The 14,406-nt window shown below is 42.3% G+C and overlaps 1 protein-coding gene across 1 annotated transcript in view; it reads right to left on the bottom strand.

Annotated features, from left to right (window-relative positions):
* LOC309543850 (zinc-regulated GTPase metalloprotein activator 1A-like) overlaps positions 1–14,406 on the bottom strand; it is a 95,891-nt gene that overhangs the window by 18,802 nt on the left and 62,683 nt on the right. Inside the window, exons 7-10 of the mRNA XM_082242996.1 lie at positions 11,926–11,972; positions 11,594–11,680; positions 11,035–11,079; positions 4,157–4,213 (exon numbers count right to left, since the gene is read on the bottom strand). Coding sequence (XP_082099122.1) covers positions 4,157–4,213; positions 11,035–11,079; positions 11,594–11,680; positions 11,926–11,972 — 236 coding nt within the window. The remainder of the gene's footprint in view (positions 1–4,156; positions 4,214–11,034; positions 11,080–11,593; positions 11,681–11,925; positions 11,973–14,406) is intronic.

The raw sequence follows: 14,406 nt of genomic DNA on the forward strand, positions 1-14,406 counted from the left end.
TGCCAAGGCCCTACAGAGCCAGTATTAGGCCCATTTCACACGGGCTTTCCAATCAGGTCCACCTGTCAGTTTTTTTCAGGCGGACCTGATCAGACGCTCCATGCAGCCCTATGGAGCGGCGAATGTCAGCATCTCCGCTGGCACCCGCCGCTATCCGTTCTGGTCCGTGAAATCCAGACAGAGGAAAACCTTATTTTCCATCCGTCTGGAGGATCGGATCCAATCGGATGAAAACAGACAGGCGGTCGGTTTTCATCCGATCTCCCATAGAGGAGAGTGGGGATCTGACAGGTCTGTCCCTGCAAAGTAAGCGGAGACGGAGCTGTCATCCGCCTGCTCATCGGGGATCGGCAGATCGATCACCGCTGAGCAAAACTGAGTCCCCTGGGTGGAAAGCCCGTGTGAAAGGACCCCAACTCTGGTTTCTCTGTTTATTTTTCAATATCAACAATACAACAAAAATAATAAAGATAATATAGAAATATTCAGCGCTGAACCCCTAAGGCCCCTTTCGCACTTGTGCGACTTGTCATGCAATTTGGGACTGCAAAATCGCATGACAAGTCGTTCTCCATTATTTCCAATGAGCCCCATTCATATCTGTGCGACTGGAAGTCGCACAGACTTCAAAGTAGTCCCTGCACGACTTTCGTCAAAATCGCTGCAACTAAGTCATGTCAAAATCGCAGTAAAATCGTGCGACTTTGAACTTGCACAAGTGTGAAAGGGGCCTAAGTGAAAATAATGACGAATTAGCAGCCGAACACTCAAGGGCAATCCAAAAAACCTTCTGAAACATGTATAAAATAAAGTGCAGCGCAATCCTAATGAATAAATATAATAAGCATGCTAGAAACAAGTCCCAAACAGGTGCAGAGTGATAAGTGAGGAGAAAGTCTTTGTAATTAATGATGGAAGAATATCTCAGAGCAAGCAGTATCCTGGTCCACAATGTGAAAAGGTGCTCATAAGAGCACCTACAGGCAAACAGACACGCATGCACGCTTGCAGGCTCTGCAATTCTTTATCTAACAAAACGTGAGTGTAATGCTTTTAATAATAAAGTATATTTGAGCAATACAGAGAGCACTAGATTTTGCTTCCCTATCATTACATATGCTTCGGAGACGCCCCGTGGTGGAATTATTCCATCTATGTTGAAGACTCCGGCTATACATTGTGATCTGAGGTCTGGATACTAGCAATTGATCCTGAGTGTTAAATGAGAAGAGAAGGAGTGGAGGTGTACTGCAAATTGGCTCAGTTATTACATGCTGTTTGACCCTGCAGGGTCTCAGAGAGAAGGTGAGAGGCAGAACATGACAGGTGGTGGGATCTTATGAGCACCTTTTCACATTGTGGACCAGGATACTCTGAAATATTCTTCCATCATTAATTAGATAGACTTTCTCCTTACTTATCACTCTGCACCTGTTTGGGACTTGTTTCTAGCATGCTTATTATATTTATTCATTAGGATTGGGCTGCACTTTATTTTATACAAACAAAAATAATAAGACTCCCTCATAATAGCATGTATGGGGGGTGGTTGCATTGTCATCTGCGATTATCTAGCTGCTGGAGCTTCTGAGAGATCCAAGATGCCTTAGGCCTATTCAAACCAACAAATTGCACCTAAAGTTAAAATTTTAAGAAATCAAATGTGGAAGGAATACAGACCTCTCATTCTCAAAAATGCTAGCTACCTGGCTCTCATGATGAGCAGCAGCTCAAGTTCTCTTCCAGAGCAAGTTCCAGCTCAGGGACTTTGAAAGTGAATGACTCCATAGATAAACCAGGCAGCTACCCTTTTCTTAAGAAGGGCAGCAAGGACAGTACTCTCGTGAAGAGTACTAAAACAAAAATAAACCCTAAATTAATCTGTGTAATAACTGGCTGGCCAATACTAAAGGTGGTTTGATGGGATAGGTTAGGGCTGCACAAGCATTTCAAGTTTATCCTCATTTTAGCATACAATACAAATATATTTCAATTACATGTTATCCCCCATCCCCTTTATCTACTCCAAAAATTACCCACAGACATTGCAACATTGTTGCCAGATCCTGCCAATTTCTATGTCTAGGGGTGGTCTGCGACTATAGCAGACATGCCTTGCCAATTAATTATAGGGGAGAAAAGGGCAGCTAGCCAGATTGGATTTGCTCAGTTGATTCCTAATGATCTCTAGAGAAAAGGCCATCACAATGGGTATCTACACATCGAACAGACACATCTTTGCAGGTGGTACAAGTGCTTAAATCGATGCACTAGATTCAATGTTAAGCAGTCAGATTCTGCCAACAAATGTACTTGTCCACCATAAATCTGTAGTAAACTAAAAAAATAAAAAAAAAAAAAAACTGGGCCCCTGCAAGATAATGTCATAATGTGCTATTATGCACTACATACTAGCGCTATATGACAGACTTCCCTTCAAACTAAGCCCTCCAGTGGCACACTGTCACAGCTGCTGGGGCTTTCATCTTCACCCAGTCATCCTTCTGTACTCCAGCCATTTGAATTCTCCTGCACATGCACATTGGAGTCACGTCAGCAGCAGAGTTTTGAATGGATGGCACAGTCTACTTAGAGCGCAGTGCGCATACGTCAGTGATATCACCAGCTGCTGCTAAAGTAAATATCTCCTAAAACCGTGCATGTGCATCAAGTAGACTACCTTTGCTTTAAACACTGGACCTGTGTGAAACCCCAGACACCCAGGCAGAGGGGGGTATAGGTTGAAAGGCCATGAAAGTGCTTGATGAGGATACTGCCTTATAAACATATTATATCATTTTAATTCAGGGATAATTTCTGGTCTTGAGTTTGTTGTTTTTAATTGTGTGTACGGAGAGCAACTGTAACTTCAGTAATATTATTAATATTTCACCAGGGGCTCATTAAAGTATTCAGATTCTGATTTTGCCTTAAAGGCCAACTCTGGACAAAAAAAAAAAAAAAAAAAAAAGATTCCTTGCAGTGGGGCTGTGCCTCCACTGCAAGAGAGATTTGTTCTAGGAGGAAATAAAATAGATACAATTTAATTTCCTGATCAACTGCCAGTCCCAGCAGTTGGACGGGTCCTTTCAAATTCTTCTCCCCAACGCTCCGCCCTCTTTTTTTAGTTTCTCTGAATTGAGCTTTAACTGCTAATTGAATGTACTGGCACTTATGGTTTCAGTTGCAGCTCTACATCTGCAGGATGTTCACTAAAGTTGTAAACTAGAACAAAAAATGGGAACTCTCTAATACAATTTCCCAGACTACTTTTCTTACCTGGAAAATATAATGTTGGATAAGGGGGTAACTACAAAGGTTGCAGGGGTTGCAATTGCAACCGGGCCCCATGCTCCAGGGGGCCTGTGCGGCTCCCCTCTACACCTGGGATAGGAGGGGGGCAGGGGCAGCATGTAGAGAAATCACTGTCCTCCTTTTTCCTCCTGTAGCTGTAGGAGAAAAATGGAGGAGATTGATTCCTCTGTATGCTGCCCCTGCCACTCCTCCTATCCAGTTCACTTTTGTTCTGCTGTCTCTGCACCCCTGTGTGCTCCCCTGGTCGCCCCCCCCCCCCCCACTGTGCTGCCCTCCCCCCCCCCACCCCCCCCCCCCAACACTGTGCTCCCTCCCCTCTCCTGCCGGCTGCTGCAGGGGATGTGTCACAATAGAGAACTAGGAAGGGGTTGGTAAATATGTAATTTACCAGCTCCTTCCTTTTCTGAATGGACAGAGTCATAGTCAGTGACATTGTAAAAAAATAAAATGAGATGATAAAAAATAATCGAATTAAAATACCAAAAAATAAAAACTACTGACACCAGTGGGTGAACTTCCAGGATTGCAAAGGTCACACTTGCAACTGAGCCCTGGCATTCCACCACCGTGGGGAGGCCCCAAGATGGCAGGAAGGGGGCCCTCTGCAGAACTTGTGAAAGGGTCCCACAACGAGAGTAAAGGACCCCAGGATCAGTGGGAAGAGCCCCAGGCTTGAAGGGAAAGGCCCCGGCCAGGGGTCCAGGGGGCCGTTAGTGGTTTCTTGCACCGGGGCCCTGAAGGTTCTAGTTACGCCTCTGTGTTGGATGCAAAGATTTCCAGTTTTTACTTGGATAACTGAAAACATAAACAATGTTTTACAAACTATAAAGCCAGAACATACCTTTTTCCAGACAAACTGTCAAATGAATGCAAATCCAAAATCTCTGATAAATCCACTCTATAAAACAAAGGAGATATCCTATCAGTAATGGGAATCCTCAATAAACCAAATTCCCAATAAACATATATGTTTTTACAACTGATACTCCCAATTTGTCATCTTGTCTCTTTATGTCTGTATGTTAATCTGAAAAGTGTCCATGTTAAAAATGTGCAGTCCAAGTATTAAATCAAATCTGGTTTCATATTTTCTGCTACGTAAGAAATTTACTGCAACTTATAGTTCAAAGTAATGAACTGATATGCAAAAAGAACAAAGGACAAATATCAGACGCAGTGTCCTACATAAAGCAGTAAATTATTGGTAAAAAAACAAACTTAGATTTTTTATGTCCTGAGTGGAGCTCTGAATGATTTATGGGAACTGGAAAATATCAAATAAGACACACACTTTTTGTGAACAGCATTGAACCATATTACTTTCCTTACAAATGCTATAGTCAAGTATGTAATTCAGTGTTCCTCAACTCCGGTCCTCAGGGCACACAAACAAAAAAAAAAAAGTTTGCAAGAAAACTGAAATACATCACAGGTGATATAATTTGATTGCAGTATTCTAGTCTGCATCTCCCCAGGGTAATACTTAACCACTTGACGTCTGCTCACGTTGAGCCTACTGCGGCAAAGTGGTTCGTTATCGTCTGACGACGTAGACCTATGTCGTCAGACACTTCCCTTTCTCGGCGGCGCGCGCGCGCCCCCCTGGAGGCTCGCTCCTGCTGTATTCAGTCACAGCGGGAGTCGGGCCAGGGGAGGAGCAGCAGCGATCGCCGCTGCTCTTCCCCGATCGTCGGGGAATCGAGTGTGGAGATCCGCCCACCTGTGTAAACACAAGCGGGCGGATCTCTGAAGTGACAGGCAGGGTCAGATTGCAGGGTTCAGCATAGTTGAACCCTCGATCTGTCCTTGTGCCACTCAGTCACCTCCCCCCCCCCACACGTTAGTAAGCACCAGGCATACATTAACCCCTCCCTCTCCAATAAAATTAACCCCTTCCCTGCCAGTGTCATTTTTACAGTAACAGTGCATATATATATATAGCACTGATTACTGCAGTAATGTCAATGGTAACCCCAAAAGTGTCAAAAATGTCAGTCAAGGGTCCGATCTGTCCGCCGCAATGTCGCAGTCCCGCAAAAAAAAAAAAAAAAAAAAAAATAAAAAATCGCAGATCGCCGCCATTACGCGTTAAAAAAAACCACCAAAAATGACAGAAATCTTTCCCTTAGTTAGTAAACGCAATAACTTTTGCGCAAACCAATCAAAATACGCTTATTTTGATTTTTTTACCAAACATAGGTAGCATAAAACAAATTGGCCAAAAATTAAAAATTATTGTTTTTTCAAAATAAACGCTCTTTTTTTGTTTATAGCGCAAAAAGTAAAAACCGCACAGGTGATCAAATACCACCAAAAGAAAGCTCTGTTTGTGGGGAAAAAAAGGACGTAAATTTTGTTTGGGTACAGCGTCGCACGACCGCGCAATTGTCCATTAAAGTCGCACAGTGCCGAATCGCAAAAAGTGGCACAGACGTAAGACAGCAAAATCCTCTAGTGGTAAAGTGGTTAAAATCTGGCCTGTTAGTGTGCCCTGAGGACCGGAGTTGAGAAACTGATGTAATTTACACACACACAGAGGTATTTACTAAGACTGGAGCAGGCAAAATATGGAGCAGCTGTGCATGGGACCCAATCAGCTTCTAGCTTTCATTTTGAAAACTTAAAGCGGAGTTCCGGCCTCGGAAACTTTTTTTTAGATAAAAAATATCCCTGGGACAGTCAGGGTTAGTACATTTCCTAATTGATAGCCTCTAAACTGTCCCCTGTTTCACTTACCTTTTAGAAGAAATACTTACCTTGAAAATGTCTTGTCCAGCCCTGCCATCTCAGGTGTGGGCAGCTGAAGCCAGGGCGTCCTTTTCCGTGTCCTCTTCGGTCCCAGAATGCCCTGCACCGCCCCACTCGTCACTTCTGGTGCAGGCGCGTCATCTCTGCACAGCTTCTGGGCATGCCTGCCCTGGAACTGACGTTGGAGCCGGTGCAGGCGCATTGATTCCTGGGAGCGATGACGTTCAGCTCCCAGGAGTCAATGCAAGCAGGAAGAGACGGCGCGGGCCGCGGCCACAGAGGGAGGAAGTGGAAGGAAGGTAAGTTTATTTTCTTCAATAACAAGGTAAGTAAAGAAAAAAAAAATCGGGACTATCCATTTATTTTTTTATTTTTCAGGTGATTGTCAGCAAGCAGATGGCCCAAAGTCGTTTTTGAGGCGGGAACTCTGCTTTAACTAAATATTCTGAAGATAGAAGCTGGTTGGTTGCCATGCAAAGCTGCTTCAGTTTTAAAAAAAATCCCTTCAGAGTATTTTCTTTTTTACAGAATGCTAATTTCTTAATTAAATAACTAGGTGTAATGCACACATATAGACTATTTGTGTCTATGCAGTGCCACCTAGCGGACGTATACAGTGCTGCAGCTTCATGGTCCATTTTTTGGGGAAAATACTTTTGTAACCACTGAACCCACACTAGCAATTATGAAGAGCCCTGCAAACACCCTCTTAACCCCTTTTTGTTTTTTAAAATGTCAGTATATAGGTGTGCTTATATAGTAATATGAAATATATTTCACAAAATAATAATATAACATGCTTGTGTATGAAAAAAAAAAAAAATATTCCAATCATATAACATGCTTACATAATATCTAACAAACACAATATTTATTGTGTTCTTTTCAAGACCTAATAACTTTGCAGGCTTCCTCAATAGGGCGGCTTAGTGAGAAATAATAATGAAATAAAGCATAGAAGACCATAATAAACATACAAATCTTGGCTTACTGGGCTCTTTCAGTGAAAGCTGAATTGAGAGAAGACCCATAGGCAGCATGGAGACTGTGTGTAGCTTTATTAGAGCTCCTGGGCTCTCAAGTGCAGTTAAAGGGGAAGTACAATGTATTTTTAGTAAGAAAATATTCTAAGTTATTAACAAAGTGTTTACCTTTATCATTGATTTTAATTTGGCTTTTACGTTTTAAAAGAGAAGTCCATCTTTCTGAAGATGTTCCATGTTATACCCATATTTAGGTTATAATCTGAAACATGATCTCATTATATATACAGACTAAAAATACTGTTCTGTGCTAAACTACAGTAAGTAAATATAGTGCAAGGATTAGTGCAATACCAAAGAAGCTATTTAACACGAGCACAAAACATATAAAAGTAAAAAAATGTCCACTTGTAACTTAAAGTCCATGTGATGATCCCATTCTTTACACTCACATTCCCAAAGTCTCAAATATGACAGTCCTTTGAGAACGTCATATTTTATGAAACCGGCCAGGGCCAAGCACGTCACCACAATCTGGATGTGTCCTTCATGTTAACGTGATTACACAGCGCTGTATCTGCTTTTTATTCTGTGTAAGTGCAGTTTCTAGCGTAGCCCCCTCCTAAGTAGGTGCTAGGTAAAGTATAGTTTGCTCTGTCTGCTCACAGGGGAGCCTGATCAGTAGCTACGCCTGTTGCATGTGTCCATGTGTAATTTATCTGGTCTGAGGGAGTGTCCCCACTGTATCCAATAGGGGAGCCTGTTGGGCAGTGGAGGAAACCCAGCCAGTGACACACAGGCTTTTAGGACTAGCCCAGTGGGTTGGCACAACAGTGGTGCATCCTGGGATACGTTATAAAAGCCACGGGCACATGTGACAGGGTGTCTTTGGGCGGGAAGCCAGGTTCCAGGAGGGGGGTTACGGCTGTCTCTCCTCCTGCTGCTGAGGAAGGTTGTCACAGGCAGTCGGCCTAGTGGACCAGAAGTGTGGTGCTGAGCAAAGAGGTCCTGTGGATACTGACAGTGAAGCAAGTGGCAGAGCGACTTGAGGAAAAACATCTCCGTGAGTACCAGGGGTCTGCCCAGAACCGGGACCACTCCAGGAGGGTGTCAGTGGACAGAAGGTCAGCACACACAGTCAGTGAGAAAGGGGGTGCCAAGTTAGACCCTGAAGAGTAATCAAAGTGAGAGTCCATATTCTTTATCTTCACTTCAGTGGCAAGGTGAAGCAGAGGCCTTGCTGCATTCAGCAGTCAGCTGTCCTCAGGAATTGTGCACAGTTCAAGTTGGAGTATCCCACTCATTCCCTTCTCTCATCCAAGTTCTAAAATAAAATACAAAAAAACACATCCCCCTGGACTGTTCATTGTCTGAGCCAAGAACTGTTAATGCTGTGTATCTGCTATCAGTTGCTAATGGTAACCCAGGGGACCCAAAAAGTGTAATTCTCAGCAGCTCCCTAGGGGGGCAGTGCTAAACTAGTTTTTAGGAAAATTGTGGTATCTGGTTCAAACTATGCGTAGCATGCTTTGTGAGTTTGGCATCAGAGGATGTCCTGTCAACTGGCCCTGGGTGTCCTCTTTCCCCTAATGTGAGAACAATTTGACAATTTGGGTGGTTTTGCATCTAATCTACTATCAAGTTGTGTGTCCTACAGTGTGCCAGGGAGCTTCCATCCATATGATTTATGACCTATTTATTTAGAGACTCATGAAACTCTGTTAAGCCTCCATACATTCATTTTTGGTGACGGTTTATTACAATGGTGGGGATGCGCTGATTTATTTGATTTCTAAGTGAAGAATGGGATCATCACATGGACTTTGATTTGCAAGTGGACATTTTTTCACTCTTATATGTTTTGTATCTTTTAGTGTTAAATAGCTTCTTTTCCATTACACTAATCTTTGCACTATATACTTTGTTCGGTGCAGCACGGTATCTTTAGTTATTTGGGACTAAGTTGATATCACCGAGTGTGCCTGAAGCTGTGTGTCTATGGACACACACTGCCCGGCTCCAGAGAGCACCCGCAGGAGCGTCCCCACATACATGGCTTGCTATGGGGGAACTTGGAGAAGAGGAAGAGCAGACAAGGGCCGGCAGGGGACCAAATAAAAAGAAGGTAAGCTACCACTCTGTGCAATATCATTGCAAAAAGCAGGTAAACGTAACATCCCTTTTTAATTTAATAACACAAAAGCAAAAAGAACAAAGGTTTAGTATGACTTTAATATATTTTGTAGTTTTCACTGCCTGTGTTGTTTACCATTTAAACTGCAGTTTGTCTAATTGGAAAATTGCTTTTCACACAGCTTGCACTTCTAAAATGCAGGGAGGATTATATTGACACAGTACCATAATGAAACAGCAAGTACATTGATTTCAGGTTATACAAAGTCTACAGAAGTGTGCCGTGTAAACTGACATGACAGCTAGTCTACAAACTGACACAAACTCAGGAAAGCCCTGCTAAGGAGGGTTCTGATTTATCAGTCAGTGGTAATTACTGACCATAAAAATGCAGCATTCCCAGGATTAAAGTCTGTGTAAAATGAAGAAGCAGTCTGAAACAAATCAGCTCTTCAAACTGCATAATGCAAGGTGATTAATGCTCCTGCACAAAGGGTAACGTTTTACATTCCTGCCTTTAAATTTTATTTTCTATTTCATACCACTGTTTAGATTTCTATACTAAACCTTTATCTCTTAACCTCATGTGTTTGTGAGTGGTAGCAAACAGAATCCACTTACAAAAAGCAGAAAACCCTTGGAGGAATGATGTCAGCACAACCAGTGTATGAACTATTTGCAGCACTCTCGCCAACGTTTTTGAAGGTAAGCTGCATTCACACCAATTGGTACAATAAAGGCAAAAATATTAACCACTTAAGCCCCGGAAGATTTTACCCCCTTCCTGACCAGGGCCTATTTTGCGATTCGGCACTGCGCGACTTTAACGGACAATTGCGCGGTCGTGCAACGCTGTACCTAAACTAATTTGACGTCCTTTTTTCCCACAAACAGAGCTTTCTTTTGGTGGTATTTGATCACCTGTGCGATTTTTTGATCATGCGCTATAAACAAAAAAAGAGCGACAATTTTGCAAAAATAACAATATTTTTCAAATTTTTTTTATATGAAATTCCCAAAAAAAATGTAAAAATCAAAATTTTTTAACATTTTAGGTCAATTTGTTTTATGCTACCTATGTTTGGTAAAAAAAAAAAAAAAATCGCAAAAAGCGTATTTTGATTGGTTTGTGCAAAAGTTATTGCGTTTACTAACTAAGGGAAAGATTTTTGTTGTTTTTTTTTTAACGAGTAATGGCGGCGATCTGCAATTTTTTTGCGGGACTGCGGCATTGCGGCGGACAGATCGGACCCTTGACTGACATTTTTTACACTTTTGGGGTTACCAGTGACATTACTACAGTAATCAGTGCTATACATATGCACTGTTACTGTAAAAATGACACTGGCAGGGAAAGAGTTAACTTTATTTGAGAGGGAGGGGTTAAGTGTGTCCCTAGGGGCGCGATTCTTACTGTGATTGGATGTGGCTACTAGTGTAAGAACAGAGATATACGGTCTTACATAGTAGAACCGTGTGATCTCCATTCTTACACAGGGGAGAATGACAGGCGGCTGTGTTTACATTAGCCGCCTGCCTTTCTCCCGCTCTAACGGACGATCGTGAGTGCCCGGTGGACATCGGGTCCGCCGGGCACACGCTCGGGGGGGTCCGTGAGCGAGCGGGAGCGCGCCTCCAGTGGCGCGCACTCGCTCCCCAGAGCCTCACAGGCTAGCGACGTAGACCTACGTCGCTTTGCCTGTGAGGGGCTGACTGCCGACGTAAATCGTCGTTAGGTAGTCGGCAAGTGGTTAAAATACTCAGAGCTGCCTACTTTAGAGAGAAGAACATATTCTTCTTATCAAAAATTATTTTACCTAGTTCACAGTTCAATAAGCTCAAGCTTAGTACAAACCTTGATCTTTGAGTTTCCAGAATTTTCACAAGTCCATTTATTGACCTATAAAATACAGACAGACATGGAAATACAAGCAGACATAGGTTAGAAAAGATTACATATATTTATCAAAAACAAAAAGAATACAGTGCCTGCGCTGCTAGATAGTTAAATAAATACCAATTTTAAACATTGTGACCCAAAACTAAATAAGTAAAAATCAATATACCCTATTCACAACACAAAGCAACAAAAAAATATAAATAAATGTGCAATCCCACTTGTTTATGGGTCCACTCACAAGGCGAGCAAGCGATTTAGCCGGTGGAGGAACACTTGTATGGCGGTGGAGCCAAACACATTTTATGTGGGTGAAGAGCCTCTGACACTCACACATTATCTTCTGGACTTGCTTTTGGGAAGTATTTACAATTGAACTTGCTTTGCATTATTACTGGAGTCAAACACACATTATGTGTTGTGTGGGAAACTGTCACACACTTTTTCAAAATCCAAGTGCACTTACATATATATATATCACTACACAAGCAATGGAGTACACAATGAAAACATTTACCTGACAACTGAATGTACTGCATCCAGGTCTTCAACGGAAACTAAATCAGTTTTATTGATGAGTATCACATCGGCTAATGCTACCTGTCTGTTGGATAAAAATGGTTTTATTAAGCATCAGTGGGGCACAAAAGAAGCAGACAAACATTTGGACACATTCCACACGAGAAGTTACCCTGTTATGCTACAATTGTCTTTTTTCTATACTGAATATATTGCTAGGTTTTAGTAAGTTATCACACTGCTCATACTAAATACAGTACATCATAACCTTCTATGAAAACATGTTACCAACAACAAAATGCAACAAAAGAAGTTGTAACAAGACTTTACCTGGCAGCTTCATTAATAAGATCCTCAGCTTTTTCCTCTGTTAGATTCTAAACAAAACAAAAACTCTAAATGACAAACATGGCTTCATCAGATTACAGTTTTATAGTGGCAACAAAGAGAATATGGGAAAAGGGGAGCATTTTGCCCCCTTTTCTTATGGGATGGTGGTAGGAGAGAGATTAGTTTAAATTTAATTCAGTGTGGATCATTTATATCAGGGGTGGGGAACCTTTTTTCTGCCGAGGGCCATTTGGGTATTTTTAAAATCATTCGGGGGCCGTACAAAATTATCAACTTAAAAATGTGCCTATTATATTTGATCAAACATTTAATTAACTCACCCCTAATGTGATGGCTGCAACTGTTTCTCTTTGGTGAGGTGTGTGATGTTAGCTGGTATTGATGTTGCTACTGGCAACTGGTTTTCCAGGTTTGCCCCCCTTAATGCAGAGTGATTAGTGCCCCCCATCAATGCAGAATGATTAGTGCCCCCCCATCAATGCAGAATGATTAGTGCCCCCCCATCAATGCAGAATGATTAGTGCCCCCCATCAATGCAGAGTGATTAGTGCCCCCATCAATGCAGAGTGATTAGTGCCCCACCCCCATCAATGCAGAGTGATTAGCGCCCCCATCATTGCAGACTGATTAGTGCCCCATTCAATGCAGAATTATTAGTGGCCCCCATCAATGCAGAGTGATTAGTGCCCCCCCCCATCAATGCAGAGTGATCAGTGCCCCCATTAATGCAGAATGATTAGTGCCCCCTATTAATGCAGAATGATTAGCGCCCCCATCAATGCAGAGCGCATGGGGATTAGAGAGCCTCCTGATTACACACAGAGCAGGGTTCTTCTACTTACCGGGCGTGGGCACTCTTATACGAAGTCACGCCTGTGCTGTCTATCATAGGTAGGAGGCGTGACTTTGTATGACAGCGACCGCTCAGGGTAAGCAGAGGAACCCGCTCTGTGTGTAATCAGGAGGCACTCCCCATCCCCTTCCCCTCCGGAGGCAGCCCAATGGCAGGGCCGGATCAGATGGCTTCGGGGGCCGCATTCGGCCCACGGGCCGTAGGTTCCCCACCCCTGATTTATATCATTGATTTAGCTCTGTCACTCAAATAGGTAAGGGGTCAGGCTCAAATTAGCCCCCTTCCCGCTCAAATTTCCAGCTCTTTAGGCTGGTATCTGGGGAGATCAGGCTGAGTATCTGGGGAGTTTAGGCTTAATCCTATTCTTAGCCTGGAATAAGCCCCTTTCCCGCTCTTTTCTCCTATCTGAATGCCCACCGGTTTGTTCCAGAACCGGTTCTGGGGGTATTTAAGCAGGTATCCCAGCTATCAGAGTTCAATCACTTCGGAATCATAGACTGTGGTGTTCCCCTCCCTCCCTCCCCTTGGTTTGTCGCGGCCAAATTTTTACATGGTAGGGTCACCTCTGCTTTGGCAGGGGGGGGGGGGGGGGGCAAAGTATGTTATATTTTTGGTGTTATATATGTTGGGTGATATTTTAACCACTTTACCTCCGGAGGATTTTCCTGCTTTACGTCCAGGCCACTTTTTGCAACTTGACACTGTGCGAATTTAACTGACAATTGCGCAGTCATGCAACGCCGTACCCAAATTAAATTTACGTCCTTTTTTTCCCACAAACAGAGCTTCCTTTTGGTGGTATTTGATCACCTCTGCGCTTTTCATTTTTTGCGATATTAATAAAAAAAGAGCAAATTTTTTGCGAAAAAATTGACATTTTCTACTTTGACAGTTAAAAAATATCCAATATATTCAATTTTTGCCATATATTTAGGCCAAAATGTATTTAGCTACATGTCTTTGACAAAAAAATTCTCAATGAGCGTATTTTTAACCACTTTAAGACCGGAAGATTTTACCCCATTCCTGACCAGGCCATATTTTGCTATTCGGCACTGCGTTATTTTAACGGACAATTGCGCGGTCGTGCGATGCTATACTCAAATTAAATTTATGTCCTTTTTTCCCCACAAATAGAGCTTTCTTTTGGTGGTATTTGATCACCGGTGCGATTTTTACTTTTTGCGCTATAAACAAAAAAAGAGTGACAATTTTGAAAAAATAACAATATTTTTCACATTATTTTTTATATGAAATTCCCCCCCAAAAAAATTTAAAAATCTAAATTTTTTAACATTTTAGGCCAATTTGTTTTCTGCTACATATTTTTGGTAAAAAAAAAAAAAAAAATCGCAATAAGCGTATTTTGATTGGTTTGAGCAAAAGTTATCGCAGCTACTAACTACGGGAAATTGATGTCATTTTTATTGGTTTTTATTTAACTAGTAATGGCGGCGATCTGCGATTTTTTTGCGGGACTGCAACATTGCAGCGGACAGATCAGACCCCTAACTGACATTTTTGACACTTTTGGGGGTACCAGTGACATTACTTCAGTAATCAGTGCTATAAATATGCACTGTTACTGTAATAATGACACTGGCAGG

This window comes from Pelophylax lessonae, assembly GCF_965119305.1.
Source record: "Pelophylax lessonae genome assembly, chromosome: 1".
Lineage (NCBI taxonomy): Eukaryota > Metazoa > Chordata > Amphibia > Anura > Ranidae > Pelophylax > Pelophylax lessonae.